The 16233-nt window shown below is 46.6% G+C and overlaps 1 protein-coding gene across 1 annotated transcript; it reads left to right on the top strand.

Moving 5' to 3' along the window:
• Nucleotides 1-3441: 3441 nt before the first annotated feature.
• Nucleotides 3442-14081, top strand: FOXI2 (forkhead box I2). Its single transcript, XM_030030822.1, has 5 exons — nucleotides 3442-3691; nucleotides 8266-8421; nucleotides 10477-11088; nucleotides 11341-11553; nucleotides 12244-14081. The coding sequence occupies exons 1-4, from the start codon at nucleotides 3442-3444 to the stop codon at nucleotides 11514-11516; spliced, it is 1194 nt and encodes a 397-aa protein (XP_029886682.1). The 3' UTR covers nucleotides 11517-11553; nucleotides 12244-14081.
• The last annotated feature ends 2152 nt before the right edge of the window (nucleotides 14082-16233 follow it).

Here is a 16233-nt window from a genome sequence, read left to right as displayed (position 1 = left end):
TCCAATGTTGGCTGCAAACCTCCTCTTCTCTAGATCAGTTTTCTGTAAGTATGATATATCTCTGTACCATAAGTACTTCTAGATTATCAGTTATATCAGTTGCTTGTTTCAGATTCTCGCCCTTCACATTGATTAGGCAGTTATAACTGTTTACAATGTGCAAAACAAGTGCAAAATGTTATGTCAAAATTCTTTCATTTAGGCTTTGTTCAGGATCAAATACCTTTGCAGAGTAGCAAAGCCAGTTTTGCAAGAAAACAAATCCCACTTATACTGTATTAAATACAGGGCAGCCACTAGTAGAAGGTCACAAACTTATCAATATTAGCAAAACTCAGTGTCAATGAAATGAGGTTGGATTTTCATTCAGCTGTTGATTTGTTTTTATACCAGTTGAAAAACAAAGAGTTAAAGGTGAGCGGTTGAAGGTACAGGCACTGTCAAGCAGATTTTTCGGTAAGATCTCAGGTGATCAGCAAAATCATCGTGAAATTTGACCCAGTCTGGGGAAAACAGGTTAGTTTGGGCTTGAAATAACTCTCAGAAGTAGTAAATTCAAATGCAATTGCATGGTACTGATGAAAGTGGACTTCAAAGAACCATAAACAACCAGCAGAAAATGAAACTGTGTCTCCCACCTTATAGCTAAAGCTGCCCAAAAAGGAAGCCAAGCTCAGCTGTTAACAACTTTTCCTCCAAGCGACCGGAGAAGTGTTCCCAAATGATGGCTGACAGCCCAAGGAGCGATGGTAAAGACTGAGCTCTGCCATTAGTTTCTCTACAACGTCCTTCAGCAGATTATGCAAACTTCTGGACAGATCCTGCCTGCAGATGGTGAGCAGATCGGCAGGAAAAGCCTGAGAGCCAAGGATGCTCGAGCCTCATTTAGTGGGGCTTTGGTAACCATACCCTTTTTCTCCAGGTAGTCCCTGAGCACCAGCTGCAGGAATAAGGTTGGTATTGTATATATAACACCACCAAAAGGAATTTTTCCTTTATTTTGCTGAAATTTGGGTGGAAATCAGAAAGGTGGATGAGCTGGTGTCCCTGGCTGAGCAGACGTCCAGCTCTCCACGCTGCCCAGCTCACGGGCTCCCAGCTGGCAACCTGCCTCCTTCTTCCAGTCTTTGATAGATGGGCTTCCTGGCCGGGGAAACAAATGGATTTTGTCCACGGTCCAGGGTAGCAAGCCTCAGCCAAGCTGAAAATAAATCACAGCGTGATGTAAACACTCATAAAGACTTTCAAAAACAAAGCAGGTCCTCGAGGAGACATTCTCCGCAGCCTTTCCATTAAAAATGCGTTTTGCAGTAATGAATAGCCTACTTAAAAACAAATGCATAAAAACAGCCCTCAATAATCAATAAGAGGTTCCTTTGTGATCCATCGCAGCAGCACATGATGCTCCTGGAGCACTGCCCCTTCTGCAGTGAAACTGCTGCAGGACACCCAGCATTTGATACTGCTCTCTTTAGTCCAGGGGAGGCGTGGAAAAGGAGATGCTCCTCGGCAAAGGGAGTAGTTAACTGGGTGATTTTTGTAGAGCACTTCTTGACAAAATGTCCATAACCATTTCACTTTACAGTGTTAAAGTAAGTTTCTGTATAAGCTTATATATCTAGACATAGATATGTAGCTATATATAAGCATACACACATATAAGCATGATGCTCTGTTGTCCTGCATGGTATGCAGCATTTCCCTCCGGGCAAAGCCACCAAGAGAGTGGCACAGTGACACCAGTTCTTCAGGAGAGGTGGTTGGGAATTCCGTGACAAATGTGGGGGTTTAATTAAATATGGAGAAGAAATCCTTCCGCTTCTCTGTTCTTTCACTCACAAACACACGAGGTGTCCTGTTGCTACAGCCACACAAAACCTACCACTGAAATGAGTTTTGCATTTAGGTGCTAATGTGTGAAAGATTTGTACTATTATTTGGGCCACATATTCATAAACAAGCAGCTTCTTTACACATAATTAATGAATTTATTTCCATAAAATTCATAAAATATTATTTCTTTACATTTTTCCTCAATAAAAGCAGATGTTACACCCCCAGAATTCAGCAAACCAAAGATACTTCACATCAATAGGTATAGATACTTCACATCAATAGGTATGAACACCAGCAAATTGAAAGGGCCTCTCTCATACCAGATCCCTGATGAACTGAAGTAAAATAGGAAATAGAAATAAAATATATAGAACTTTAAAATATTTGTATGTCCTTTTTAAGATAATCTTTATTTTTATACCACAAGCTTTCTAAGTCTGGGAGATCAGGAAATATGAAAGTTGAAAAATGGAAACCCGTTGTGTCTGAAAAAGTTATTTTAGGTCATTTTAGATATCTCTGAAAGGCATTAATTATAACTTGGTGGGGTTTGTTTTTTTTTTTTTTTGAGGTCACAGTATTAAAGCTGGCTGGAGTTATAGGTGGAAATAGGTGAAACATGGTACCATTAACATGTTAAAGCAGTCTAGAATGGGCAGTCTGAAAAATATACTGCACATACAGAATCTATAACCACAAAAGATTTTGCTAAAAAACACAACTCTTTAAGATGGAAGAAAAAGTATTTAATGGGCAAAAGAAGACAAATAAATGCATTTTCCACTTCTTTTTTTTAGATAGATGATTTTCCTGGCAGGCATTTCATACACCAGGCATAGGGGAAGGCAAAGTGAGCTTGGCTGGAGCGTACGGAGAGCTGCCTACTGGAGCCTTTCTCACATCCAGATTGCTGGTGAGTGATTTTGATCATCTTTGCACCTTAATGATGCTGCAGGGAATTTATTTTTCAGTACAGGCTTTTCTGAATTTCAGGTCTTGATCTTCGATCATTTTAATAAGAGGGAAAAAAAATTAAAAAAAATTACCAGAGTCTGAGTAGTGAGACTGAAGGAAAACTTAATGAAGAAATGCACAAGCTTATCGTGTTGTGAGGATATTAATACTACTTTGTGCTTATGCTTGTCAAGATAGAATCTTTTACTCAGAAAGGAGCAAAATGGTTATCTATTTTATATATAAAAGCAACAATTTATATATGCAGTATATAAATTTAGAAGGGACAATTTATATGTGTCTTTGGTAAACTTCAGAAATGTTAAAACAAAATATTAATGGTGCCTCCTTATTACTTTTTTCACTATGTCCTGGCTTTCTTAAGCAAAGATTAGTCCTTTCTCCGCTTAGAAAAGAAGGACTTGTTTACTGAGTAATCAAAAATACTAATTTAAGAAGATAGATGTGAGTATGTTAGGTGTGGCGTTTGCTGCTACAGGCCATGTCTTCTCTCTACTGTACTCACCACACGCCCCAAAGTTAATTTTCTACAGTTGCAGCTACTTCATTGTTTTCAAAACCAATTTCTACATCTGCTGGTTTAAGATAAAAATTTGACAAGTTTTATAGGTATTAAATATAAACTTAACTATGAGAAATGCCCTGCAGACGGGTAACGAGCAGCGGGTTGACTTGCCGGAAGAGTTACCCGTCCATCTCACCTTTGCCTTCACGGCGATTTTGCATCTCCATCCACAACTCACAGCAGAAAAGCAGTGCCTGCTAGCCCAGGAGGTGACACAAACCCGTGCCCTGCCAGGAGGAACCAGTAGCGCAGAAGAGCTCTGTGTCCGAGCCGTGCCAAGCGTTCAGAACTTCTCAGCCGCAGACCTTGTGTCACGTCGGTTACAGGGACACGGGGCAGGCAGGGTCTCTCCTGGCCGGAGCCGTGGCCGGCGCCGCGGAGCGGCTGCTTCGTGATTTAATGGTAGGACCCACGACACTAGAAAGGCCCGATGGTGGGCCAGACGATCTAGTTGCGATGCTTCGTGCAGAAACTTGAATCACTTATATGTGTTAAATAGCTGAGCTGTTTTGCTGAGTTTCATCATTTGCCAGCTGCTGATGTTAAAACCTTCTGTATTTGAGAAGCCTTGGGTGAGAAAGGCTGGGAGAGGCCAGGGGAGAAGCCTGTTTATTTCCTTGCTCACCTTAACTTCACATCAATTGCAGAGCATGGAGCAGTGCCACGAAGTCACCCTGTTATTAGAAAGTATTTTGTCCACTGGTACCGTCATCCTCACGCCCCGCTTGTGGGTCCCGCTCATACACCCTCGGCTGACATCCCACGTCTTCCCTTCCACTCTTTGCCAGCAGGCTCAGCAGTTTTAGTTCTGTTTTCATAAAGTACGAATAGTGAAATAAATACAAATACAACTATATGCCTGCATGTCATTACATCAGCACCCAAAGGGGTGCTGGAGATGCTGAGGGCCCTTTCACAGCAGAGACCTCACTTCACATGCCGTAGTGTCTCTTCTCCATCTGAGATACGCAAGTGCAGACGGATTTCAAATTACTTTTAGTTTTTTCAATAAATGAAAGAGAAAAGCTTAGTTTTAATACAATTTTTTAGAATTGCAGAAGTTTCTAAAAGAACGTTCCAGACTTTAAAACCTTTTAATTAAATAAGAATTATTCTTACAACTTTTGTTGATAGATGGGCAGGAAGAAAATTAACTGATTGAATTAAATATTGAAAGGCAAGCTCTGATAAAGGTAGAAAAAAATATGGATGAAATCCAACCCATAAATTTTCATGAAGAATCGGAAGTGCATATAAATGAAACGATTTAGCCACATAAAGTATATAAATTCAAATAATCAGGATATGACACCTAAGGAGCTGGATTCGATGCCAAAACCTTTGGTGTAAGCAAATTCTATTATTCTGAGACACAAAAGATTGAAAAACGCATATGACATTTCTCTTGTACGAAGCCATTCTTAACACGTGGTCATGAAAAAGGATTGCCTGATCTGTCGGAAGTTAGATATTAAAATAAATTAGAATGTAGTGTGTAATTTAAATATGGCAAACTCCAGTGGATTTGTCTGTCTTATTGGTTTCTTTTGAAGAGACGCATTTCAGGAGTACACCATAATTGCTGAGATTATTTGAATTCTAATTTTAGAGTTAATTTAGTTAATTGCCACCAACTAATTGCCTCAAGCTTGATTGACCTGAAAAATGTCCGTTTGTTAGCTAATAATTGTCATGCCAAATGAGCATAGTTGTGTGGAATTCAAAATAATATTTGGATTACTATTCATGGTATTTGCTGTATTTCTTTCTGTTTTGATAAACTCTGGATACTTCATGTTAGATCACTTGTTGTTTGTTATTTCTCACCATGTGTTTCTATTTCACTTTCTACCTCTCTTTATTTTGAATGAGGGGAGTTTCTTCTGAAGTCTGGTGTTTCAGGAGAAATCACAGACTGATGTTTTTGGTGCAAACCACCCACATTTCAATCAGCTTTGCCAGAAAAGTATCGAATGCTTTGTTCAAGCGAATTACTGTATTTAAATCTCCCAACCAGCCTCTATACACACCCCTCCTTCAGGTTTACTTTAACTATTTTGAATAGAGGAATAAATGCGGAATTTATTCCCACTTGATGCAGAAGAGCTAATCCCATTGCCACCACCAAGAGTCGTGGGGTAAGAGCCGGTGCTACAAGGAGGAATCGCACTTCCCCAAATTCCTGACACCCGGGTTGTCGGCAGCAGGCTCTGCAGCTGGAAAGGTGGGGCCTTTGCCGTGACGTTTTCGGAAAATGCAGGGGCTCAGTATTGACTGGCAGTGATAAATGATCTAGGACCTCATGTATTTTGGGAGTTGCTTTCTTTTCTGCTGTTTTGGAGCGTGGAGTGGTTTTCAAGATACTAATTTTAAGGCATGTGAAAGAAACTGGGAAAACTCATGGCACTGGCACAGTCTGTCCTGAGATTTCAAGCAGTTTGTGTTTCATGGATCCTGATTTCAGAAAGAGTGCTGCTTCTCTTCTGCTTTTTGCCCTGTTTGTTTGAAATGGTTGCTGTAACGTGCTGGCCTGGAGATGTTGATTTCTGGCTCTGCCTTCGACTGATCGCACCTACTGTGATCTTTTAATTCACCTTATTTATAGAGCAAGGCACTAAAATAATAACCATATAAAATGTTAAACATGCATCATACCCACTGCAGCTAGAAGCCAACCACAACCTACTGCTATGGCTACTGTTACAATTTAAATACAAAAAACAGTGAAGGAAATGATACCAAGGGGTAGTAGGTACACCTTAGGTAGTATGATAGCGATGACCAAACTCAGGTTTCTGCTTGGACTTTTCCAAGAACAGTTCCTATGTATTGCCACATATGCCACATAGGCATACAGGCATGCCATCACATTTTTAAAAAGAAATGGAGCGTAATAGTTGAAAATCACTTTGCACAAGCCATTTTAAGAAGATAGAGCAGAGAACATGTGGCAAGAAATGGGAAAGGAAGGAAAGCCCAGGTGATCATCAGCTTGAAAGAGAAACTGGTGCAGTGAATCAATGTAGTTATGAGGGAGAGGATGACCAGGCTGGCCTTGAACAGTTTTTCACCCACTCCACTGTCCTGCACATGGACACCCAGGAGCAGACCAGGCCAGGGAGTACATACGCTGCTGTGCGCATGGCCTTTAGCAAGCTGATTAAATTTTGTAACTTGATGGGGATTCACTATACAACGTGCAAACACTACTGGCTACAGCATAGCAGGGCATGGCATGGAATAGAATAGAATAGAATGGAATAGAATAGAATAGAATAGAATAGAATAGAATAGAATAGAATAGGACTATTTCAGTTGGAAGTGATCACCCTACAGTGATCATCTAGTCCAACTGCCTGACCACTTCAGGGCTGACCAGAACTTAAAGCATGTCGTTAAGGGCATTGTCCAAATGCCACTTAAACACTGACAGACTTGGGGCAGCGACCACCTCTCTAGAAATCCCGTTCCAGGGTTTGACCACCCTCTTGGTAAAGCAATGCTTCCTAATGTCCAGTCTGAACGTCCCCTGGCGCAGCTTTGAACCATTCCCACGCGTCCTATCGCTGGATGCCCTAGAGGAGAGCTCAGCACCTCCCTCGGCACGTCCCCTCCTCAGGATGCTGCAGAGAGCAAGGAAAGAAAGAAAGGACGTCTGTCTTTCACGCTCATGTGTTAGAAATACGTCCACTTTCACACTCTCTCATTAACGCACCTCATTTCCCAGGCTTTAGGGCAGATCCCCGAAGGGTTGGAGTGGCAGCAGGCCCGGAGTGGGGGTCTGGGGGGGGGTCGGACACCCTTTCCAGCGCGAAGCGCGCCCACCCGCGCCGGTCCCCACGCCGCCCCGCGGAGTGGGGGCCGTTGCCGCTAGATGGCATCGCCGCCCCACGATTAACCAAACCCGCTGGGTGTGACGTGGCAGTGACGCAGTAGGCAGGTTTGGAATAATTCCGCTGCGGCTGTGGAGCTCCAAAGCCAGCTTTCGCCGGAAAGAAAGTTGTGAGAAGCTCCGCGTTCCATGCTAGGAAGTATTTTTCCTGTGGGTTAGAGTATCGTAAAGGACTTATGTTTGGGTGTTTGCTGGGTTTCTGCAAAGCAAAAAGAAGTCAGCATTAACAAATATATTATGCGTAAGTGTTTTCATGTCCTCGGGTGTCAGCTCGACTGAGAAGGGGAGAATTTAATGAGCTCTCTGTAGACTTGTAAATTCGCACATTTAGAAAATACATGAAACAAATTATCTCGTTTACATGGGAGATGTCTAAAACTCACACGAAAGTTCAGCCAACGCACACCGAAGTTTGCCACAAGGCACTAGACTAACACAACTAATATCACACTGCCGGTCCGCTCTAACCCGATGGAACCAAATACATGTTCCACCTCACCCTGTGGCCGCAGCTGTAGCTGACACACAGACAGGCAGCGAGCAGACAAGGAATGCCACGGAAAATAAAACAGCCTTTCTGAGGAACAGGAGCATCCACGGGCACCCACGCTGGTGATACCCAGAGGTCGATTTGGTGCTGGATGTCTCCAGGTAATCAGTAAGTGTAGCGAAATTAAATAACTTTCAGTTTAATGTTTGGGGTTGGGTTGTTTCCTGAACTAATTTCACTGAAATGGAAAGAGTATCACCCCTCACAGTTTCCAGATTTGAAGACAGATCTTCTAAAAATATGCCTGAAGTTACTGGTATTCAGGCGAATACCCTGTCAGTCATATGAATCAACTATTTCTAATTTTGCAATGTGCATATAGGAACATTCAGTGCAAACTTTACATTAGTAGGACAATGGTTTTCAACATTTTTTCACTTTTTTTTTCCACCCAGTGAAGATGCCAATGCCTATGATTACTGATGATTGGCTTGTTTTTTTCTTAAGCGTTTTCCAAAAGCTCGGCCAAACCGGTGTACGTTGCTGCACGGCCTGAAGCTCAGCGGACGAAACCTTCCCTAGCACATTATTGTGATACGGCAAAGGGCCCGGGCCTCCCCCTGGCAAAGCCGTGCCGCCGGCGTGCTGCCGCAGCGCTGCCGGGTACAGCCCAGGAGTAGGTTCTGGGGTGGCTCCGAGAGGGTGTTAAAGACAAATCCTTGCCTTGGCATAAGCCTGTATGTTGGTGTACATATGTGTGTGTGTATATATATATATGTATATGTACATATATATGTACTTTTTATATATATATATGGGCAAAATGGGTTAACACTCATGCTCCAGGGCAGAAGCTATCCACTAACTGCCTTCCATTAAGAAGAAACCCAATCTCCTAAGTGTTTCTTGCACCTCTGAAGCACCTGCTCTGAGCCACTCCCAGAGAAAGCGTGCTGGGTTAGGCAGACCTGCCACGGGAGCGCCAGTGCCAACACGCACATACACACACACACAAATAACATGGTTTAGAAAGACATAGTTCAGACATAAGAATGATACTGGAAATGCAAAGATGTAGTGATACAGACCTACTTTCACACCTAGCTTCGCAGACCCAAAATACAGATCAACAGATTAAGAATTGGAGAGGATTTTATTTGTATGAGATGCCACCTGAAGTATTTTAATTTTCTACCACAGATCAGTGTCCCATTTATATTAACCTATGTATAGCTATAGCTACTGATAAAGCCATGCCTTTTATCTGTATTTCTGAGGAATGGTCTGAAATTTCAAAAAGACAGACATACTCTATAGCAAAAGAATATACAGAAATGCAATTTAAAATCAATTTTTCATCAAATTATGTCTTCTATCAAAGTTGAACAATTTTAGGTTATTTTCTTCTATTTTAAGGTCAATGGGAGAAAACATAACCCAGAACTCTGGGTTTACAGGAAATGCAGAAGAAAAGTTTTCATGGGATGTCACGCATATGTCAAAAAAGTGAAAATCAAATCATGTACATGTTTTTTTGTGGCTGCAATATTCCACCGAAGCTGTACAGGTGCATGGTTTGCCACGGACCAAAGCCTAGTACGAATTTTACTTTAAAGTCAACTCCAGCGGTACCAAAAGAAGGAAATTGTTTCCTTCCCTTGCAACGCAGCGCGTGGGCACTGAACTCACTCGCTGATTTATTTGGTGTGTTACAGCTCTGCCTGGGGGCCAGCAAGGCTGCGAGCGGTGGTGGTGTGCGGACGAGCACCACGGCTTTCTGTAAGAGTAGAGAGGAGTTCAGGTTGAGTTAAGGCGTTCATTAAGGAGTTCAGTATTAGGAGTTCATATGTGCATGTAGGACCAAACGCGCCTTTAGGCGTTTTGCAGTTTAATTTCCAAATGATACTAATGTTTATTTTGTACTTAAAGGAAATGTGGGAGAGCGTGTTGATGATTTCTTGCAAATGTATTTATTTGCCGGAAATCGAAGCTTGCTGAATGAAGGGACAGCTGGGCCTGTGGGGCTGCTTTTACCGTAACATTACAGATCCTAAACAGAGGTGTCAGTCGGGGCGGGCACTGCTCAGGTCAATCAAAGTTCAGAAATTGTTTTATAAGGTACCAAATAGGGGCATTTCAGCTTTATTGCCGAAGCTCTTGCATCTCCCATGCAGCGGGAGCAGGTCACCCTGCGAGCACAGCCGTAGCCTACACGCACACGTCAAAAGCTCAAATCACGAAGCCCTGGGAATTCCTAATTTGTCTCTCCCGTCCCTAAAGGACGTTTGCAGAGGGGGTTTAGGCACCTTCTTCCCTTTTCCTGACGCGTCGCTAATTCCTCACTACAGGACAAAGGATCCCCTCTGTAGGGATCTGGTGCCCGGGAAGAAGCAGAAGGTGGTTATCTCCCACCGCTGCGTTTTTCCCAAATTCTGACGGTTTGTGCAGGAGACTTTTCCTGGGTGTGTGATGCCCACCGGGGGGGCTCTTAGCTTGCTCCTGCCGGTGACTTACTGAGCGGGGCTTGTTGCCGTGTGGGGCGGGCGGACGGACGGAGGGACGGGAGGTGTTTTCCCTGCGGGGATGGGAGGGGGGGGGGCGCGGACACGCGTGGGGCTGGCAGCAGGAGGAGGAGGAGGAGGAGGAGGAGGGAGGGAAGGGTGTCCCGTCCCGTCCCGTCCCGCCCCGCTCCTCCACCGCCGGGTCGCGGAGGCGCAGCGGCCGGCCGGAGCGGCGGGCGGTATTTAAGCGGGCGGTCGCGGAGGGGCGCGCAGCCGCCGGGGGTTTGGCGGGTTGCCGGCGGAGCATGCAGGCCTTCGGGCCGCCCGCCGAGCCTCACCCTCCTCCTCACCCTCCTCCTCACCCTCCTCACCCCCAGGAGCTGCTGGACGTGGCGGTGCGCCCCGGCATCTACCCACCGGGCCGGCCCCTGCCGACCCCCCCCCCAGCTGCCCGCCGCCAACCCCTACCTGTGGCTGGCCGGGCCCGCCGCCTCCTACCTGCCCGCCGGCCCCTTCCCGCCCTCGGGCTGCGCCTCCGCGCAGAGGCCGGCGTCGGGTTCCGCGGGTGCGGAGCGGGGCTGGCCGGGCTCGTCCCCTCCTCAGGAGTGTCCGCGGCCGGCCAGGCCTCCCTATTCCTACTCGGCGCTGATCGCCATGGCCATCCACAGCGCGCCGGGCCGGCGGCGGACCCTCAGCCAGATCTACCAGTACGTGGCCGAAAACTTCCCCTTTTACAAGAAAAGCAAGGCGGGCTGGCAGAACTCCATCCGCCACAACCTGTCCCTCAACGACTGCTTTAAGAAGGTCCCGCGGGACGAGGACGACCCGGGTAAGGGGACGGGGGCGGGGGTGGGGGCCCGGCGGGGCGCGTCTCCCCCTTCCCTCAGAACCCTCAGCCCCCTCAGCCTCCTCGGCGCCCTCAGCACCCTCAGCCCCCCCAGTCTCCTCGGCCCCCTCAGCCTCCTCAGATCCCTCAGACCCCTCAGACCCCTCGGCCCCCTCAGCCGCCGGCGATGGGGCGCGGGAAGGCGGCGTCGGACAACACCTGGGGGGGGGGCCCGGCCCCTTCCTCTCTCCGCAGGCAAAGGCAACTACTGGACCCTCGACCCCAACTGCGAGAAAATGTTCGATAACGGCAATTTTAGGAGGAGGAGGAAGAGACGGGCCGAAGCCGAGGCGGGGGGGAGCGGAGGAGGGCTGCGGACCCCCCCCGGTGCCAATTCCCCCCTCTACGGCCGCGCCGGGGCCCAGGCGTGACCGGAGCTCCCCGAGACTCGCTTAAGGCACCACAGAAGCATCCTTTTTTCTTTTTTTTTTTTTTTTTTTTTTTTTGCGACACGTAAACGTACATTTTTATCTATGACCTCTAAGTACGGAGAGGGGCGGCGGGGATGGGGGTGTGCTGGGAACCGAGTGAAGCCGTCGAGGCTGGCCCGTGGGTATCGTTTTCCCTCCCTGTTTTTTTTCTCCCTGTCTGTTCCCACCGAAACCTTGGGAAGGCTTTTAACCTCCTGCCAGGTTGGGGGGCCGGGCTGGTTTCCCCATTTTGGCATGGCCAGGGGTCCCCGCAGCAGCCGAGGGGGCCCCCACGCTCTGGATGCAAGGCTCCCGCCGACCCCGGTGGGTTTAGGGGAGGTGGGTGCCGAGTTTGCAGCCTGGGTTTTCCAGAGATGCCAGGAGAGAGCCCGGGATGCAGGGAAGGACAGAGGGATATGCCCTGACCCCCCCCAGACCCCACTCCTGGGGGGGGGGGTGGGGAACCAGCTTGGCATGTGTCCATCCCCCCCCCCCCTCATTTCTAAATAAAACCCCTTTATTTTTTCCCAAACACACAAGATCATCTTTGTGTCAGCCTGTGGAGCTGACGATAATTCGTACGAAGAATTTCAGATTTAACCGAGCGTCCAAAATCAAGCCGCATCCCCGCTGAGGAGCTCTTTAATTGCTGGTTTTCCTGCTTAACCGCCTTGACGATCGCTTGTAGGGAGCTGGTGGCCCGTGGTGCGGGTAGCCCGATCCAGCCCGCGCTCTGCCCCACAGAGCAGGAGCCCCCCATGCACCTGCCGGCTTCCCGGGGCACGTGCTGCTTGAAGCTGCCTTGGTAAAAACACCTCCGGGTTATCCACGGCATCCACACGTATGTGCGATTTCTGCATTTTTTACGAAGCTTTGGAAAAATGCAACATGGCACTAATGGACTGCAGCTGTGGCGGTTGTGCTTGGGCATTTTATGAAATCCTTCAAATGAGAGGGTTTGGGCCACCCCTACTTGCTGATTAATGCCCGGTGCCTGTTCCCTGCTTTTGCTTTCTGGTCATTTTTTGAAGGTCCTTGAGTTTGAAGAAAACAAAACTGTGAATTGTATAATCTGTTGCCTTTCTTTTCTGGCTCTCTGTCTCCTCCAGCCCACTCTTCCTCGCTTATGACAAAAATACAGCTTTCTTAAATAAAAAGCTAAAAATATTACTGTTGTTGTTTACAAGAAAACAACCCCAAACAGAAACCTGTATAATGCAAAGGTTTTGTCTGTTATAATGAAACCATAAAGCAAGTTTGACAAAAAAACCCATAAACAAAATGTCTAAGAACCTAAAACATGTTGGGGATGCAATTCCCCGATGGAGGGGAAGAATCAGCTGTACAAGCAAAGTTTTTCCTGGCCCAAATTGTGATAAAGAGTATTACAAAGTATCTGGCTTACAAATATCCAACTTTAGTAGACCTGGAGTGAAGGAAAGAGCAAACCAAACTTGTCAGCCAATATCCTGTGAAGGTTTCTGTAGACAAATTTCTTTTTTATTAATCTCCTCTTTGAAAAAAGCTTCATACAAGAAAAATCACTTTTTATACAAGAAAAAATCACTATTCTGAAATGGCTTTTAAAATATTTCAGACAGAATCTCTTTGTTCATGTTACTATTTTCCAGGGCTATCGAGTAAGAAGACATTTAAATTATAACCCCTGTTTCCTTCTTAAAGTGGGTAGAATCCTGTTCAAGGTTTCAAACTCTTGCTTCAGCAGGGTAACTGTTAGCTACAACATTAAAGGGTGCAGGGAAATTTATTTTTGAAATTAGTTGCATTTTAAGCTGCTTTTTTCCAGGTGGCTGAGGGTTGTGGTGAGCAGGTGATGTAGAGAGCGAAGATGGGAGATAGCCTTGTATCATTACCAAAAAAAAAAAAAAGGCTGTTGATGAATTTCTTGATGAAAAAAATAGCTATGTGTTTCAGCTGGCATTCAGTTTAAAAAGCTGCCTTTGGACTGCGACATCCATTTGCCGAGGAGCAGGCACACACTTTTAAATAGGAAGGATGGAGAAACTCTTGCCCTGGCAGAGCCAGAGGACCCTTCCCGAGACATGGTGACGACACCGCCCTCAGAGCTGGGAAAGAAATTATTTCACTCAACCCACATTTTCTTCTGCCTCAGGATACAAAGTTCTGGATCCAACCGTACGGGCTGAACTCCGTATTTTCACCTCGAGACTATTTGCCCTGGGACAGTATGGCATTGCAGGACCCTGAAAATGCAGCAAAACACAAAGAGGAGGACCCCGGGTGGCTGCAGGTGCTTCGGGCTTTCCCAGCGTGGTCTTTGTTAGCAGCTTGGCTGGGTCCGGCGCTGGGGAAGTCCATGGAGAGCTCAGTGAAAGGGCCATGCTGCATTGCCAGAACTTTTCTTCAGGGAGCGTTTAAGATGATGATTCAAGGTATACATGGAGGCCATCATTTGTATGTCTTTGTGTTTCTGTTGTACTCTAATTCTATTTTTGTGTCTTGGAAAGAAAAGGAGAATTTTTAAAATAAATCAGTCTAATTGGAGCAGAGAAGTTGCAGTCCCTCTAAGCAAAAACGCTGCTTGAAGGAAGAACTGCATCAGGTAACGAGTCTCCGGGCTAACTGGGCAGCTGCAGACTTTAGTGAAAAAGGGTGATGGGGTGCTGTGATGGGGTGGGATGCTGTGGTCCATCCTTGCTTGAGCCAGACTCCCACAGAAGCCCAGAAATAGTCTCCTCTAGTTCTCGGAGAACAAATTCTCAAGACTGCCAACCCACGGCTGCTTTGCTGAGCCGTGACACCCCCAGCCCCGAGCGGCGTGGTGGGACACACTGGGCTGCAGCCTTGCCATTACACTGCCCCGAGCTCCACGCTCATCCCTGCTGGGCACGGCTGTGGGAGGGCGAGACGGGTTGGTGCTGGAGGTTTAGGGTAAGTTGTGATGGAGGGAACTAGAGACCTCTGTGCAAATGTCCTGGCTGCTGCTTTCCAATCACCCCCTGTCCTTACTGCTGCCAGGAGGGACTGGCTGCGGGGCACCTTGAAGGGTATCGCAGGGCTCCTCGAGCTTCACTGGCTTTCTAGAAACCGAACCGCAGCAGATTGATGGCTCCTCAGCTGTCTTTCCCAGGCCCTTGTATAAAACACTGCTGACTACGGCAGGCATGTCCCTCACTCTATTATTTCTCCTTGCACTGTTACTGCAGCAGAATTCAGATTTAAGTGTGGCAGAAGATATTTCAGGGAGTGTTTGCACTTAAGCTGAGACCACTTTTCCCTAAGCTCCCTCCCTAAGTTGTGAGGGTGCCCGAGAACAAGGAGCCAATGCAGGAGTTCGGACGAGGCTCCGAAGGAACCTGTCCACACTGGCAGTGCAGGAAGCCTGAGGAGCTGAGTCTTTTCCCTTGGAGAGTTAATACGGATGTCAAAAATGGAGTGCCCCTGGGTGTGCAATGCCACAGCAGCCTGTGACACACACCCTGCTGTGACACACAGGCAGGATGATTTGCCACCGGTTTTACGTCTGTGTGAGCTAAAGCTTCTGACACTATTTTCTTATTCTCCCCATATTCCCAAACACACAATATAATCAAAGTGATTCTATGCAATAGCCAAATGACCAGACTTAGTCCGAGAAAACCACTGCGGGAGTTCCTCTGGGTCTGCGCGAGAAGATAAGTAGAAATGCAGACCCCGTGGGTCTGAACCTGGCGATGAGAGCCTGCTTCAGTGCAGGATGAGGAACGCCAGCCCTGGGAATGGGGGAATGAGAATGAGGGACTGCTAAATGCAAAGAGAGACTGATGCGTGCCCAGGGACCCATCACTGCAGAGAGAAGGGTCAAGGGGCCTCGGAGCCCCACAAGCACCTTAGCCGACAGCCTCAGCTACATGGTGTGTTCAAAGCACATAATAGCATAAGAGTTTGTGCATGGGTGGTGAGATGTCTAACACGAGTAAGAGTACGGGAAGCTCCTGCAGTTATATGCCATTTCTGGTATCTCCTGATCTTGGAAACATTAGAAATCCACCCCTTGCTGAAGTTTAGAGCAACTTGGTGCCTACTGTGGTGTTAACTCTTCAGGGATGGGTGTAGTATCAAGGAAACAGCTCAGCAGCTTTTCATGATTTTCCCCACAGTAAACTGGAAGTGGGTTTGAAAAGGTTTCACGCGTTGACGGAGCACCTAAAGAGAGCAAGAAATTGTGTTCATGGTTCATTTCAGCCAGGACGCACTGGAGAATTGGACTTACTTACGTTAATACGTTACGGACAAGTTCAGAAAATAACATAGTTATGCTAGCTCTGCTTTCTACGCTGTGCTTTTCACAGGGGATGCTATAGTACTGGCTACAAGTAGCAACAGCCTTGGTGTGTTATTCAAGGATAAACCTATGGAAATAAGGAACTAGACTGTTTCTTTATCCAGACAGAGTTCAACATGATAAAAAAGCTGTGATTTCTTTACTCTAGAGCAACATGTTGGCCTGTATAAGAAAGAGAAGGGACTGTCATATAATCATAAATCATCTTTTTGGGACCAGGCAGTGATGTACTGCTTGCAAGGTTAAGCCGTGGCTGGTGGGTTAGCAGCTAATGTGCTGAGCATTTAATTCTTGGACTGTGGTTTGAGCCCAGCGTCAGGTCTGAAGCCAAGGGGGTTTGGAGGGCTCGCCTCTACTCTTAGCAGACAATAG

Source organism: Aquila chrysaetos, chromosome 11 (assembly GCF_900496995.4).
Source record: "Aquila chrysaetos chrysaetos chromosome 11, bAquChr1.4, whole genome shotgun sequence".
Taxonomy (NCBI): domain Eukaryota; kingdom Metazoa; phylum Chordata; class Aves; order Accipitriformes; family Accipitridae; genus Aquila; species Aquila chrysaetos.
This window is presented reverse-complemented; position numbering and strand designations above follow the sequence as displayed.

Coding starts and splice junctions, on each gene's coding strand:
- FOXI2 (XM_030030822.1), top strand. CDS start 3,442: ATGAGAAATGCCCTGCAGACGGGTAACGAGCAGCGGGTTGACTTGCCG. Junction 8,422..10,476: donor TGCTGCCGCAGCGCTGCCGG/GTACAGCCCAGG, acceptor GCGGAGGCGCAG/CGGCCGGCCGGAGCGGCGGG. Junction 11,089..11,340: donor GCGGGACGAGGACGACCCGG/GTAAGGGGACGG, acceptor CTCTCTCCGCAG/GCAAAGGCAACTACTGGACC.